The sequence below is a fragment of the Echinops telfairi genome, unplaced genomic scaffold, assembly GCF_000313985.2.
Source record: "Echinops telfairi isolate 266 unplaced genomic scaffold, ASM31398v2 ScPeMD7_7475;HRSCAF=8513, whole genome shotgun sequence".
NCBI classification, from domain to species: domain Eukaryota; kingdom Metazoa; phylum Chordata; class Mammalia; order Afrosoricida; family Tenrecidae; genus Echinops; species Echinops telfairi.
Window position 1 is genome coordinate 3652256 of NW_022111379.1, and position 14929 is coordinate 3667184.

Consider the following 14929-nt stretch of genomic DNA (forward strand, 5'->3'; position numbering starts at 1 on the left):
GTGTTCATGGAGGCTCCCGTGGGTTGGGCTCCCCTCTTAGGTGCCCCACTCTCCATCCAAGCTCTCCACAGCCCCCACCCCAGGCGGCCCCACATGCAGCAATGCTTTGATCGGGGTCTTTCCACATAAAACTTTCTCCACCCTCATGAGTTGGGTACTCTGGGAAAACCCCCTCTTCCTTGCCCCCCTCCCACCAGCAGTGAGACAAGTCTGCTGCCAACGCAAACAGCACTGCCAGACAGTGCGAAAGACCCACTCACCAGGCTGGGGGCTGCTCTCCTCAGGCTTCCCCGGAGGTGGGCTGAGCAAGGGGAAAAGCGGCCGGCAGCGCTGCCTGCACTCCAGAACCTCCCAGGGAGGACCACGGGGGTGGGTTGGTCCTTAAAGGTGCTGACCCAGTCTCTGAGGAGAGCCCCGGGCAGCTGAGAAGTCTTACCTCTGATAAACCGAATCTAGGCCTGTCTCTTTAAATAATCCCCCAACCACACCACACCCTCACCACTCAGGGGAGTGGGGTTATCTGCTCTTCCTGAGGACTGCACAGGGTCACCTGGCACCTCCTCAAGTGTGGCAGGTGAGGAGGGTTAGGTGGTCCAAGAATTAACATTGACATTTGATTAGCTAGTTGCTGTGGCGTTGATTCTGATTCCTGGCAACCCACAGGTGTCAGAGTGGAACAGTGCTCCACAGGGCTTTCAATGGCTGAATTTCCAGAAGTAGATCACCAGGCCTGGTGGTAGCGGTTACGTGTTAGGCTGTCAACCCCAAGGTTGGCGGTTCGAGACCACCAGCTGCTCTGAGGGAGAAGGTGAGGTTTTCTACTCCCATAAAGAGCTACTGTCTCAGAAACCCCCAGGGGCGCGGGGCTGCCATGAGCTGGAGTCCACCTGATAGCAGGGCGTGTTTAGTTTCCGTTTCTTCTCTGGACCCTCAGGGGGACTCTACCTGCCACCCTTTCCTGTGGCAGCCAGGCCGTCGTCAACCATCTGCACTAGTTGGAGACTCCAAAGGTTTATTAACGGGTACTTAGAGATTACAAGCACATGCAGTGGTTTTAAAAAGCAAAAACAACCCCACCTCCCCAAACCAACAAGACCCCCAGGTGATTCTCATCGACACCCGGGGCTCCAAAGAAAGAATCAGCCGGGGAGTTTGTTACACTGATTCTGATTTCATGCATCTGGAGCGGAAACGCCAAGTCCCAGCGTTTGCTTCGACGTGCTGCTTAGGATGCGGTCCAGTCGGAAAGCCTGACTGGATTGGAAGCTGCCTTAGACTTAACCTCTAAGGCACTTGGTTTGTGGGCGGCGAGGTCTACAGCGGGAACCCGAAGTCCCTCTTGGGGACTCAGTCCCAGTTTCCATCTTTATGTTCCTTCCTACGTGCCTGCCGACCAGCAAAAGTGGCTATGCTTAGACCAGTCTGTGCCAGGCCAGCCCACGGAGGGGTGGTTTGCACTCAGGAAGATGTCGTTGAAAGGAGATTCAGCAGAAATACACTCACAACCAACCAGGGGCCTTTCCTGAAGCAGCCGATCAGACACACACTGTCTGAGTTAAAAGTTGGAGTGGGGGGGTGACCACGATTCAGGGTATCATGATCATAGGTCATGCCCTGCCCACCGCCATAGCCAGAGAACCCACAACCGAGCCTGTGCCCTTTCTTTAACCTGAAAATGTGTACAATCTGACCCTTTCCTGTTTCTACAGCCCTGACTCAATCGGCCGTCATCAATGCTGTGGTTTCCTACGTTTTCCGTCGTCTATAATGAAACCGTGGCTGTGATTCCGTGATGCCCACGGGCCTTTGTGCTGCGTACGGTACAGGGCGGATGGCTTTGCTTTCTCCTTGTCTTCTTTGAGGTTTAATATGAGCGAAAAACCGAACTCAGTCACCACTTCGACTCTGAGACATAACAGCCCTCTAGGACGGCGTGAGAACACGCCCAACACTTGGGTTTCCAGAGAGGTGGCTCTTTACAGGAACAGAAACCCTCGTGTTCCTTCTGTGGAGTGCCTGGCGGGCTCCAGCTCCTGACCTTGCGGTGAGCAGCCCGACATATAACCCCCTCCATCGCCAGCGCTTGAGTCTCCACGAAACATGTTTGCATCTGGAGCCCTCTACCCCAAGTACAGTCAATGGAAAGCAAGCTGGCAGTTCCTGGGTGGGGGCAAGGATCAAGGGCTGGCCTGCTAACTGAAAGGCTGAGGGGTGCTTTTCAGTGATAGGATGACTTCATTCCACACAGATTCATTACATACTCAAGCTAGCCAGGACTTGCTGAAAGGGAGGAGGAATCGAAGGATCGCAGCCTTCAATATGGATCACAACGTAAAGTGTCAGGAAAACAAAAATCCTCACAACGGGACCAGTAAGTACCATCGTGGTCGAGAGAGGAAAGATTGAAGTTGTTAAGGAATTCATTGTGCTTGGATCCACAATCATTGCCCATGGAAGCGACAGTCAAGTGGTCCAATGATACATTACATTGGATAAAACGACCGCTTCACAGGGTTGAAAAGCAAAGGTGTTTCTTGGAGGGGTGAGGTGCACCTGACCCAAGCCATGCCATTTTCAGTCACCATGTACGCATGTGAAAGTTGTACCTTTAATGAGAAAGCCTAAGAAGAATTGGTGCGTTTGAATGATGGAGCTGGGGATGTAGAAAGGAGCCGGGGCTGCCTAAAGGACACACACATCTGCCTTCAAGCAGTACAGCCGGGAGACCCTGAGAAGCAAGGATGGCAATGCTTCGTCTCATGTACTTTGGACATGTTATCAAGGGAGGCCAGTCCCCGAAAAAAGACGTCATTTTTGGTGAAGTAGAGGGGTAGCACAAAAGAGAAAGCCCCTCAACAAGAAGGAGCGACACTGTGGGTGGTGAGCATGATGAAAATTGTGAGGTCAGCGCCCGTAGCAACGAGAACAACGCAGGAGGTCTCTTACTCCATGGTTTCAGCACCAACTAGTAAGCCGTGGTAGTCAAAACCGCTTGGCACTGGTAGGTCAATGTGCCAGGGAGGCTTCCTGAGGGGAGATACAGGGAGCTAGTGAGAGAGGTTTTCTGGGGGAGAGCATTTTGGGCAGAAAGGGCCTGAGGCACCTGGTACTGGGGAGACGTGAGCCTGGGAGAGGAGAGGAGGATGAGGTCAGGAAGGCAGCGGGACCCAGAACACTTACTCAGAGTAAGGAGGGGAGCCCGCGAGGTAAGAAGCAGAGGTAAGATGACCCGGTCTTAAGAGGGGCCTTCTGCTGCTGGGTGGAGAGCAAAGTGACAAGGAACAAGGACCGAGACAGGGAGACCAGTTAGCTGCACAAACCACAGGAGTCTTTTGAAGGCCCCTCACTAAAGCCCCCAGTCCTTTCTTGTCCTCCTGGGCCCGCTTGTCCCCACTGAGCAGAGGTGGGCAGACAGAGGCGAGGCCGGAGCTTCGCTGGAAGGCTGATAGGGGACCCATGGAGGTCAGAGGCTGGGAGGAGGGAAGAAGGGGCCTGGCTTGAAGATGGATGCAGGCAGACGGGGTGGGGTGGGGTGCGGTGGGGATGACATGTGGATGACAATGTCGACAAGTTCAGGACACTCGTGGGGCCTCTAGCTGGTCTGCCAGTGCCTCTGCTCCCGGCTGGCCTCCCCGCCAGCAGCAAGCACATTCCACAGCTGATGCTCGGCTTGTGGTCTGGCCCGGGCCCCTCCTTGGTTTCTTCTGCTCTGAAAGGGTTTTCAACTTGGATTCTTGGTTCTCTTTCATTCGGGAGCATGAATCATGGCTCATGGACCTTGAATGAGGATGGAGTCCGGGCAGCCCATCAAGGCACGGACGGCTACGTGATAGGCCCCAGTCAAAACACTCAAAGGCAGACCCTCTCCCAAGATCCCAGTCAATAGCCCAGATGCTGCAGGGGCACCTCCACCTGCCCCACTAGCACCATGAAGTTTGCAAGTCCAGAAATGACCCCCCCCAAGTGGTGTCCCTACATAACTCTTTCCTCAGCTGGTGGGACCACTTGGTATGGGTTGCATTGTGTCTCTCTGTGCCAACCACCCCAACGATGTGCTGAAATCCTTCCTTCTATAGTGACGTGGGTTAGACATTGGAGTTTTAACTACAAGGTTGACTGTTAAAAACTACCAGCCAGGCGACAAATGTACAGATGTGCTGGACACAATGGACGGATGGATGGATTGTGATAAGAATTGTACGAGCCCCCAAGAAAATGATTCAGAAAACCCAACAAAATGATCAGCTGTTGCAAGAGAGAAAGATGAGGCTCTCGGCTCCCACTGAGACTTGCATTGTTTCCGACACCTTACATAAGGTGACCGTGAGTCAGAGTGGACTTGGTGGCAGTGGGTTTGGGGGACAAATGAATCAGACACAGTTTGGAAACAGGAGCTCTCCTTTGTTATGCTAATGAAGAGTTATTATGCTAATGAAGCCACACTTGTTTGGATGGCTGCTAACCCTAACCAGCCCTCGGAATGAAGAGAACAGACTAGTTACAGAAACACACACAGCTGGTGAGGGTGCAGAATGAAGACCGACCGACCGACAGACAGACAGACACACAGCAGGTGCAGCTACACACACAGGCGCTCCAAGCAGGGCGGGCGGGCTGGTCTGGAAGCTGAAGCAGAGCAGGAAGGGGCCCCCGTGTAGACGTACACCATGACGCCGGACTGCTTCCCAAACTGAGAGGCAGTCCATTTCTGGCCCTCCACAGCACCCGCAGTTGGTATCTTTTATTATGGCACCACGAGGTGACGGCCCTTTGCCTTCTCGGACACCCTGACAAAATGGATGTCTCCTTTCTCTCTCTGGGGACAAGCCCTGTGGGGGTCTCCCATGGGGTCTCTCCTCTGCTTCCGGCTCTGGCATGCTCTTGCCTCGCTCACTTGCATCCAATCCCATCATGGTCCTGCCGCACCCAACCCCATTCCTGCCCACCCTCACCAGAGAGGGGCCAGCACAAAACACAGAGTAGAAACTGTCACTGCCCACCCTCACCCCCACCCCACAAAAACCCAAACTCATTGCTGTCAATGGAGTCATAGTTGTAGCAAACCTAGATGCCACTCAAACAAACTCACCGCCGACTTACAGCGACTCAACAGGACGGACCAGCACTGCCACCGCGGTGGTTCTCCAAGAATGTCACTCTTTGGGGGAACCGAAAGCCTCATCTTTCTCCCATACATCCTCCTCAGGACCCTTCACTGTCCCCCCATCTACCAAGTCCACCTGCCCTTTCTCGTTGGTTTCTGTCCTCCACAGCACTTGCTCCTGCATCCTGCAGGCCAAGTGATCTGCAGTTTGCCCAGATATACCGTTTACCCAATCCCTCTTGCTACCACCTGATCACTCTTGCATTTACAAATAGCGTCCATCTCTCACACCCCAGAGTCCCTATGTTCCTACTTCTCCCTCATAGTGTGCTCATTTGTCCAAGGACCGCGCCTGTCCTAGTGAACCAAACGTTCCTTTAAAAACAATTCAAAATTTTTTTGTCATTGAAAACATACACAGCTCAATGAATATCAATTCCTACATGTACATTTCAGTAGTATTGATTATACCTTCCGAATTGTGAAAACATTCTCACCCCTTTTCTGAACTGTTCCTTCCTGGTTGACATCAGCTCACCGTCCCCTAAACTTCCCATGGAGGCTTTAGAGTGGCAGTTGTCAAGGTGATCCCAATGATAGTTCTTTAAATGAACACAAGCAAAAACTGTAAGTGAAACCCACTGCCATCTGTCGATTCTGAGTCATGGCGAGCCTGTGGGACAGAGTAGAACTGGTGGATTTCTGAGATTGTGATGCTTTACAGACTAGAAAGCTTTGTCCTTCTCCTACTGAACAGGGGTGGTTTCGAACTGCTGACCTTGTGCTTAGCAGGCCAAATCATTAACTCAAATGGTGCTCGAGGGACAGAACGTATCTGTTCTCATCTTTGATCCAATAGGATTTAGCACAGATCCTGGTTCATAATCTGCTGGATTGGGACCTCCTGGGATGTGTGTGCAGGGAAACTGAAGGCATCTCTCTTGTCCTTAGAAGAAAGGCATGGTGGTCTACTGCCCAAATTCCACCACCCAAACCTCTCCAAGGTCCCACTCTCACACACATGGAATCTCTTATGAGTCAGCATCGAGTGGATGGCAACTGGTTTGCTTGTGCCTTTTAATCCTCTCTTGGAATCTCTGGGTGGCGCAAATGGTGCTTGACCAGTAGATATCCCTCAGAAGAAAGGGCTGGCGATCTGCTCCCAAGAGATCACAGCCATGAAAACGCTGTGGGTCAGTTCTACTCTGTACACGGGGACTCACCCGCCATGAGTCAGAATCTACTTGGTGGTAACTCGTGTGTGTGTGTGTGTGTGTGTGTGTGTGTGTGTGTGTGTGTGTGTGTGTGTGTGTGTGTGTGTGTGTGTGTGTGTAGTGATCTTCAACAGTGGATGCTTGCTCGGATTACTGGGGAGCTTTAAAAAGTGACATGTTGTGCCCCACCATGGAAACCGAGATTTGGTTTGGCTGTCTGGCCTTAGAGGGTCACACACCCTCACGTGAGTCTGATGGACAAGCCACTCTGTTTCTACAGCTATAAATGGGACCATGGTACCCTCCTTGCCAAACTACAAGCCAGCAGAGAGAACTACAGGTTACACAGCCCACTCCACATGAGTGTAAATAAGTCATAGAGGATCTGTATCTTAAAAAATATATATCTGTATAGGTATATTTATTGTTACTTAAAATGTAGGACTTTCTGATTACCACTAAGCACAGACTATGAAGGGCTGCCTTGGGCATGTGCTGAGGGGCACAGATGGGCTGTGTGGAAGTAGAGCATTAGGCCTTTCCTGTGAGTTGGATGCAGACCATCAACCTTTTGGGGAGCGATGTATTGTGTGCACTGCCAGAGGCTCCACTTACCCCTTAAGTTTCCCCAGTAGCGTAGGTTCCAAACCTCACCCATGACCAGAAGCCATGGCCTCGCAGCCCATGAGCTCTTGGGCAAATCACTCTACCCTAAGGCACCTCAGTCTCCTCTTCCACTTGATGGACACAATGGTGGTGGCTGAGCCGCCATCTTCACCTGGACTATCCTGGCTGGAATGGGCACATGGAAGGGCAGCAGCAGCTCCTCCCAGTTGCCCATTTTAGGATCTTTCTGAGGCCCTGGCCTTCTAGGCCGTTCTGAGCTGCAGGGGAAGAAGAAACACACGGAGAAATCTGCAGAATCAGGACTTCTGGTAGCTTGGCCCAGCTGGGGGATGCTGCGGGCGGGAACCCGTTCTCTGTTATCCTGTTTGGAATCCTGGTGTGTGTTACCATAGCAACTTGCCTAACTCACCCCATATGCCACGTGGAAAAAAAACCAACCCTCTGCCTGTTTAAAAAAATGATTTTGGAGAAAATTTACACAGCAAATTAGGTTCTCGTTCAGCGATTTCTATACACCGTATTCAGTGACCCTGGTTACACTTTCACAGTGTGCCGGCACCCCGGCACCCCCCGGACTCCCATTCGAGTGCGACTTTGTTCCTCCTACCTTCCCATCTTCCGTCTAGGGGTGACGCTGACTGAACGGTCTCATGCAGGTGGGCATGGCACTCATGGGCGAGATGATTTCGTTTATGAGCCACTCTGGGTGATCAATGAGAGCGGTTTGGTTTGAGCTCCAGGTCTAAAGGGTGCCCTCAGGTGACCCTCTACTTTCTACTGGCCCAGTCTGCCTGCCCTTCTTTTAAAACCTCGAGTTTCAGTCCCTCTCTGTTTTTCCATTCTATCTTGGACCGTCTTTTGTGTCCCGAATCAGAATGGGTGATCGTGGTGGCTGGGCACTATCTAGCTCTTCTGGTCTCCAGGTAGATGAGTTCATGGTTTGTATAATCTCTAGAGTCCCAAACTTATTTGGCTGACCATGTTCCTTTCAGAAAAAAAAATTAGTGTCCCCCTGGCCATCAAAAATGCTTGCAGTATAGCCCACAATCCAGGATAAAGTACAGGATTCTGCTTTGGCACACCCCTGGGTCATTCCAGTGCCCTGTAGGGGGCGGTATTCCCTACCTTGGGAAACACTAGTGTAGATGGAACCACTAGTGTTCCGTCTCAAACTTTTGAGATGGAAGAGCCACTCCTGTCCCTCAAAGCCATCTTAAAATTGTTCGGGTGCCATAAATACATAATTTTCCAACAAATGAGATCACTGTTATCTGGATGATAACCTTTAAATGAAACTATGATATTTTCACTTTCAGTTTTACTTCAGCGCCACATGCACGCACCAACACGCTGCAGACGGCTTGCAAGCCGCAGTGTGCCGGCCCCTGGTGTAGACTATTAGTCTTGTCGACTAGTTTCCTCTCTTTCTTTCTAACCCCAGAGGCACAGAGAGCAACCGTTGCCTCTGACGTAGATGGCTGCTCCCAGGCTATTCAGCGAAGTGGAACGCACCACCTTATCTTTAGGGGCTATGTTATGCCAATTGACTGAGTTGTCCCCAAAGACTAGGGTCCTTGGCCTAAGGAGATGTTACTCGGGCTGCTTTGGCATCGCCCAAGCTATAGACTGGCTTCTTCACCGTACAGAGCAGAGTCGCCCACCTCAGTAAGAGCTGGGCCAGGCTCGTGTCCTGTGTGATGGAACATGGGGCTGAGAGGTTGGACCAGTCCAGGCAGGCTCCTCTGCTCAGCTAGTCTTCTGACAGCTGGTCCTAGTGCCTGAAGCTCCACCACTGGCCCTTTATGTGGCCCACGAAATGCTGATCCCTTTGAGTGGGACAAATCAAGCTGTCATCATGCCTAGCGCAGCTTAGCATGCATTGATAAATTAAGCCGGAAGCTCTGATTTAATGAATTAATTGATTAGGGGTCGGGAGCAGAATGTGGGGTGGAAGGGAGTACCCAAGAATGAACTAGAGAGGCGCACTCTAGACAATCCGAGCGTCCAAGACTACTGGACAGCAGGATCAAATGTCAGAATGCCCCCCTGGACCTGAGCTGGGGGCAGTGGGGGAGGGAAGCTCCCACACAATGAGGCTCTATGTGAGGTCCACCTCTCACTAAGTCAGCGTTTGAGTGAGGACTCACGGTCCAGTCTAGCTGGCCGGTCTGAGGGAGGAGGCTGCCCGGCTCCTGGGCACCTCCGTACACCCCAACTGACCCCACTGCCATTGTCCGCTCCTCTATGGACACGCCTCAGATAGACATTTCATGCCCCTGAACCTCAGCGCCGCATCTGTGACCTGGCCATTGCAGTAGTGACTTCACGTAGCTGTCGAACAGCACTGAGAACACCCGTTTACGTGGCTCCTGTGTGTGGCAGGGCAGAGCAGTGCTCCGGGGCTTCCGTGGCTGATTTATCAGAAGTTGATTGCCACGCCTTTCCCCCAAGGTGTCTCGCCTCTCACCCTGCAGTTGGCAGCTGAGTGAGGGACTGTTCGTGTCACCCAGGGACTTCAGCGAGGCCTGAATGAGACGTGAGGAAGTGCTCGGCACAGTGCCCGGCACCAATCAAGTAATCAGGGACGGGAGGGAGAACAGCAGCTCCGTTAAACAGAGAGCATACGCGTGCCAGGCGTGCTCTAAGCATGCTGCTTGAATGAGTCACACGGGAGTCACGTAACCCACACGCCAGCCATGCAGTCACCGCTCTCCCCACTTTGCAGCTGAGGAAAGTGGGGTGGAAGGGACAGACTTTGTCCCCAGAGCTTATTCAGCTTCACTCAGCAAGAAAAGCACCGGCCCAGAGTCTGGTTTCCGAGTCCGTGAGCAGACCCTGCCATTTGGTGAAGGAGGAAAGGAAAGACAGGCAGGGAGGAGAGGGCTGTCATGTGGAGATGTGATTCCACACTGACTCCTCCCGGTAGGCCATCCCACGCCTTTTTAACATGGGCCTAAGTTGTTGCTGCGTGTGCTGAGTCCGTTCCTCGCCACAGTGGCCCACGTGACCCAGAGCGCTCCCTAGGCTGTCGTCGTTACAGAAGCAGGTCATCACGCTGCTCTCCGGAGGAGTGGCTTCACGATTCACACCTCCCACCTCTGGGGAATCAGCTGAGTGCTTACCCATCGCACCACGGAGCTCGGTGTCAGCAGTGCGTAGGGTGAACTCCCTAACGTATGCGGGCTCGCTGAATGCTGGGTACAGGATGACTGCCTCTGGTCTCTCCCTGCCACTGGAAAGAAACCTCAGGGCCATCACCGAAGACCGCGAAGAGTGAAGATTCACACAACGTGGATGAGGACCCTCCCTTTCTGGTCCACAGTCGCCCTATAGCAGGCACCCCTTACTGAGGGTGGGGCAGGTGTAGCCATGGACTGGTTGTGGGAATGGGTGGAGGGTTGGCCCTGGGGCTGGAGGCTTTAGAATTCTGTGCTGTGTGTATGATGGGGAGGGGATGTCCGGGGAGCCCACCGTTGTTTGGGGACCATTTCCATGCCCCCAAAGTCTCGCTGGTGGCTCGGGTTGCGGCGGTGGTGGGAGTGGTGGGTTGGGGACGTTCTAGTCAGGAGGAGCAGCAGAGGTACCATTTTTGCAATGTATCAGTGTTGCCTTTGAGCTTGTGTTGTCGCCGACTGTCCCCGAGTCATCCGGAAGCTGCCCCTGCCTGGGAGGATAAGGATGGACCTATCTTGGCAGTGGTCCTGGAGCGATGCTCAGCTTCCACTCCCCTACCGCCAAGAAGAAAGGGGGCTTTAACAACTCTCCAAACTGCCCCCTACATCGCAAGAGCCACCTCTGCTCAGAATATGGTTTTACGATAAGCCACGGGAGGAGAGGGTGGGAGGGAAGGTCCCTGCAGTTGGGAGAGGAAGGTGGAAGCTTCCACCAAAGGAAGGGGAGGAAGCCGTTCAGAGAGGGCAAGGCTGACGGAGGAGCTGCCTGAGATCCGTGGGAGGGGGGAAGATGTCATAACCAGGAGACCCCCCCACCCCGTGTCTAGGGCTCCATGGTGCCGTCCAGATGATACCCTGGTGAGTAAGCAGCCGGGGAGCTGGGTCCCCACAACATCTCCTGAGAACTTGAGGGTCTGCATGTGTTATCAAAGGGCCAGAAGCCTTTCAGCTGATTGTAGCTGGGGGGCTAGGCTGGCAAGCTTCCAGCAGGGTGGGCATCAGGGGAAGTAAAGGGACAAACTTCTATTTCTTCCCTGCTTCCCCACAGAGCTGGTGGGCAGGCTGGGACCTTCATAGTCTGCGCACCCACGGTGCCTCATCTAGGCTTTGTTCATATGATGTTTTCCTGTTGAGTGGGACCCCAGCTGGTATAGTCAGGGTCCCACTCCTCTCTAAGGTCGCCCAATGTCTACCTGGAGAGCATGCAGACAGCAAGTGTATCTCTAGCAAACAGTCCCAGGGTTCTCACGCCCGCCCAGACACTGGGCCAGCTCTTTAGGTGAGGGGTCTAGGAAAGTGTGCTTGATTTAGGGGCCTGACGTGGATGACAAGGCTTCAGAAGTCTGTGCAAACATCCTATGATCGTTTAGTTGAATTTTCCCAGGAGCGTTTTGGAGCCTCCTCGTGTGTCTCCAGTGCCCCAGCACATCTTACGGTCTTGAGTTTAAAATGTACATCTCTGTGCCTTCTGAGATCCCTTCCCGAGTGGTCAGCACCTGGGACAGTCATGAAGGGAAGGCGATGGAGAAGAAAGACAGCCGTGCGAATTGTTGACTGTGGGCCAGACACGTTCCACCTGAGGTGCATTTGCCCTTTGAATCCTTGCAACAACGATCTAATTCTATTGTTGTCTCCATTTAGCAGGGGGAGGAAGCTGAGGCATAGTGAGATTCAGCAAGAACACGGAGAGATTTGTCCAAGAACACAGAGCCCTCACTGGCAAAGTCCAGCCCCATCACAGGCACTATGACTCCAGGCCCTTCACTCCCACACTGCCTGGGATCCCAGCTTGTGTCCGGATCCAGCCTGGCAGACGGGAGATGCTCCGCAGAGAATGAGGTTTTACAGCATTCGTGCCCACATCACACACGTGGTATGACAGTAAAATCTGATCAAGGAATCTGCTCTCTCAGAAAGTCAGTTATACAGGGCCTGGATCAGTTTCCTTCTCTCTCTGAATTTCTTGTTAGTTTTATCCGCCTGTGGTTGGAGGAAGGGAAGGGGAGAGGCCTCAGAGAGGGCTCACTCACAAGTTAGCTGTGATGGGCATGCATCTGGAGCCTCTGACCAGCCAAACTGTGCTGCCCCAGCAGGCAAACCCCTGGTCATCTTCCCATCAAATCTCTGTGATGAGGGCGGAGAGATCTACCTCAATCCTGCCTTAGAGCTGGGGGAGTGACCCCTCCCGATCTTCGGACCTGACCAAAGCCAACTTTGTGATTAAAAAAAAAAAAATTCACTTTTCTGTTTTAAAGTATAAGCAGGGGTTCTTTGAAGCCCCTCGCACACCATCCATCCTTCAAGACCTCAGTTAAGTCTCCTTCTCGAGGAAGCCCCCCTTGCTCACAGGCCTGTGTCCACTCCCCGGGCCCTTTGACGCCTCTGCATGGTCACTGTGTTGTGTGCCTGTGGGTTGGTTCCCATTTATAGTGACCTTGTGGGTTTTGCTGGACAGGGACCGCCACAGGGATGGATTGCCAGGCCTTTCCCCCGCAGAGCTGCTGGTGGGTTCCAACGGCTGACTTTTCAATGAGCGGCCAAGTGTTTAACCAGTGTGCCACCTGGGCTCTTTGGTCAGACCTTGCTTTCAGCTACAGACAGGGTCCACGTGGTATATATACATGCTTGAGACCCTGCCCCCAGCTCCTTGCAAACGGATGTGGTTCCAACATTGATTGATATGTCTAATGAATCCCACATTTTAAGACGTCAAACTGACCAGATGTAACTCAGGGGTGTTTTTCTGCCTTTAAAGGGAGCTCTGGCACATACATCCTGACTTCAGAGGTTATTTAATACCCCCTAGCCCCACCCCACTCCCCAAAAGCCCCTGCTTGGTATCAAGCATGGATTAAACCCCACTGCATGCTACACCCTGTGCTAAGGATATTTCTTACAATGCTTCCCTTAACCATCTGCACAACTCTGTGGACTCAAGACATCTTATCTCCACTCCACCGATGAGGAGACCTGTTGGGGAGGTTGGATAAGTAACCCAAAGTTACACAGCTACAGCTGCAGAGCCTTGGGGCCAGAATTGGAACCCAGGCCTGATGGCCAAGTCCTTGCTGTTTGGACTGTGGGTGTCCCCTGAAACAGAAGTTGGACCTTGAGTTCTGTTGGGCCCACCTTCTGTCCAGTCACCAGGAGTGCCCTCACCCCCCCCCCCCCACCTTACCCTGTGGCAGAATCTCGAGATTTGGAGCTGGTTCTTGACGTGATCTCCCCTGTTGCCTAGAAGCACCCAGCTGCTGGTTTCTGGCCTTTAAAGAACCCGGCCTGCACCCCAACTTAAAGCTGAAGCACGATGTAAACGGTGGCTCCAGGGTACCCTAAACAACACCCCACCAGCGGAGGGCTTGTCAACTTTAAGCATCCTGAAACCTCTGTGGCAGACTGGAAGTGGCACTTTTTGCCCCAGGTATCCGGGAGCTTGGCGTGGGGGCTTCCTCCCACCGCAGTCATGCCCTATGTCATCCCAACTACTGGCCTCAGTCCCTGCTTCAGGGGCCCTCAGAAGGGGAGGTAGGGCTAGGCTCCCTCCCCCGCCAGTTCACCCAAGCACCTGGCCACGGCAGGTAGGGATCAGCCGCGGTTTCGTTGTCTGTAGAACGGTGCTGTTACAGGTGGCGGCGCCCACGTACCAGATGGACCTCGGCCGGGGTGCCCCAGAGCCGGGAACAGGGGGCTGGAGGTCCCTCCTGCGCCCCGACACCTGGAGTACATTAAGCTGTGGCGCGCGCCTCCCGAGGCAGCGGCTTCCCCCAGATGATTAAATAATTGCCTAATCCCGAGGGCGAATCCAGCACGATGCCGGTCTCTACCCTGGGTGTCAGCTAACATCTCCCCGGGGCTCCGCACTGCGGGGTGGCGCGCCCCCGTCTCCAGCCGGCCGGCGAGGGTTGGTCACAGCCACCGGACAGCCTGTCCGGGGCTTTGCTCGATTCCCCGCTGGAGGGGCTCTGGGCAGTCAATTCAAACTCGGGGATCCCCTCGCGAGCCCCCACCCAGGGGGCTCTGGGCAATCGATCCAAACTTGGGGATTCCCGTCCCAAGCCCCCCACCCCGGGCCGGAGTCCGCCGAGGAAGCGTCCACTGCTCCTTTGCCTCAGCCTGGGTGGCGCACGGTCCGCGCTCTGGGGACGCCCGAGTACCACCCCCGGCGGCGGCGCGGGGGACCCCGGCGTGGCCCTCGGAGTCCCCAGGGCGCCCAGTAGGAGCCCCGGCCCACGGCGGTGCTCAGCGAAAGCACCCTCAACTCCTTCCAAACACACCCAACTCCGCGCTCCCAGTCGCCTCGGCGCCCGTTCCTCTTTGGCAGAACTTGGGAAGGCACTAGTCGCAGGCCATTCCCTGGGGACTCACGTCCCCACGAGCAGCCAAGGACCGACCCAGGGCGGCGCCCGGCGTCCGGCTCCGAAGCCCTGGCGGGCGAGCGAGGGGCCGCGAGCAGCAAGGAGCAGTTAGGAAGGCACGTACCTGGCCACAGGCTGAGCACCCAGGCCACCACGAGGCCCCTGGGCAGGTCCATGGCCCGGGCGCGGCGGCGGGTGCCGGGTGCGGGGCGGCGCCGCGGGGCGGAGAGCCAGAGCGGCAGCCTGCTCGGCGCGGCTCCTGCAGCCCGGGGCCCGGAGCCTGGAGGCTGGAGGCTGCACTGCGCGCGGGGCGCCCGGCTCCTTACTGCCTAACTGCAGCCGAGTCTTCAGAGGAAGTGGGAGGGTCCCAGAGGCGGGGAGGGGCGCCTGGACAACACCCGGGCCGGGCTGCAGTCTCTGCCGGGACGACGCCTGGATGTCACCTCCGGACCCCCC

At 54.5% G+C, this 14929-nt stretch overlaps 1 protein-coding gene across 1 annotated transcript in view; it reads right to left on the reverse strand.

The window, feature by feature from the left end:
- ITGA11 (integrin subunit alpha 11) overlaps positions 1–14663 on the reverse strand; it is a 121054-nt gene extending 106391 nt beyond the window's left edge. The window contains exon 1 of the mRNA XM_004711943.2: positions 14598–14663. Within this exon, the coding sequence (XP_004712000.1) occupies positions 14598–14649 (52 nt within the window). The 5' untranslated portion in view covers positions 14650–14663. The remainder of the gene's footprint in view (positions 1–14597) is intronic.
- Between the last annotated feature and the right edge of the window lie 266 nt (positions 14664–14929).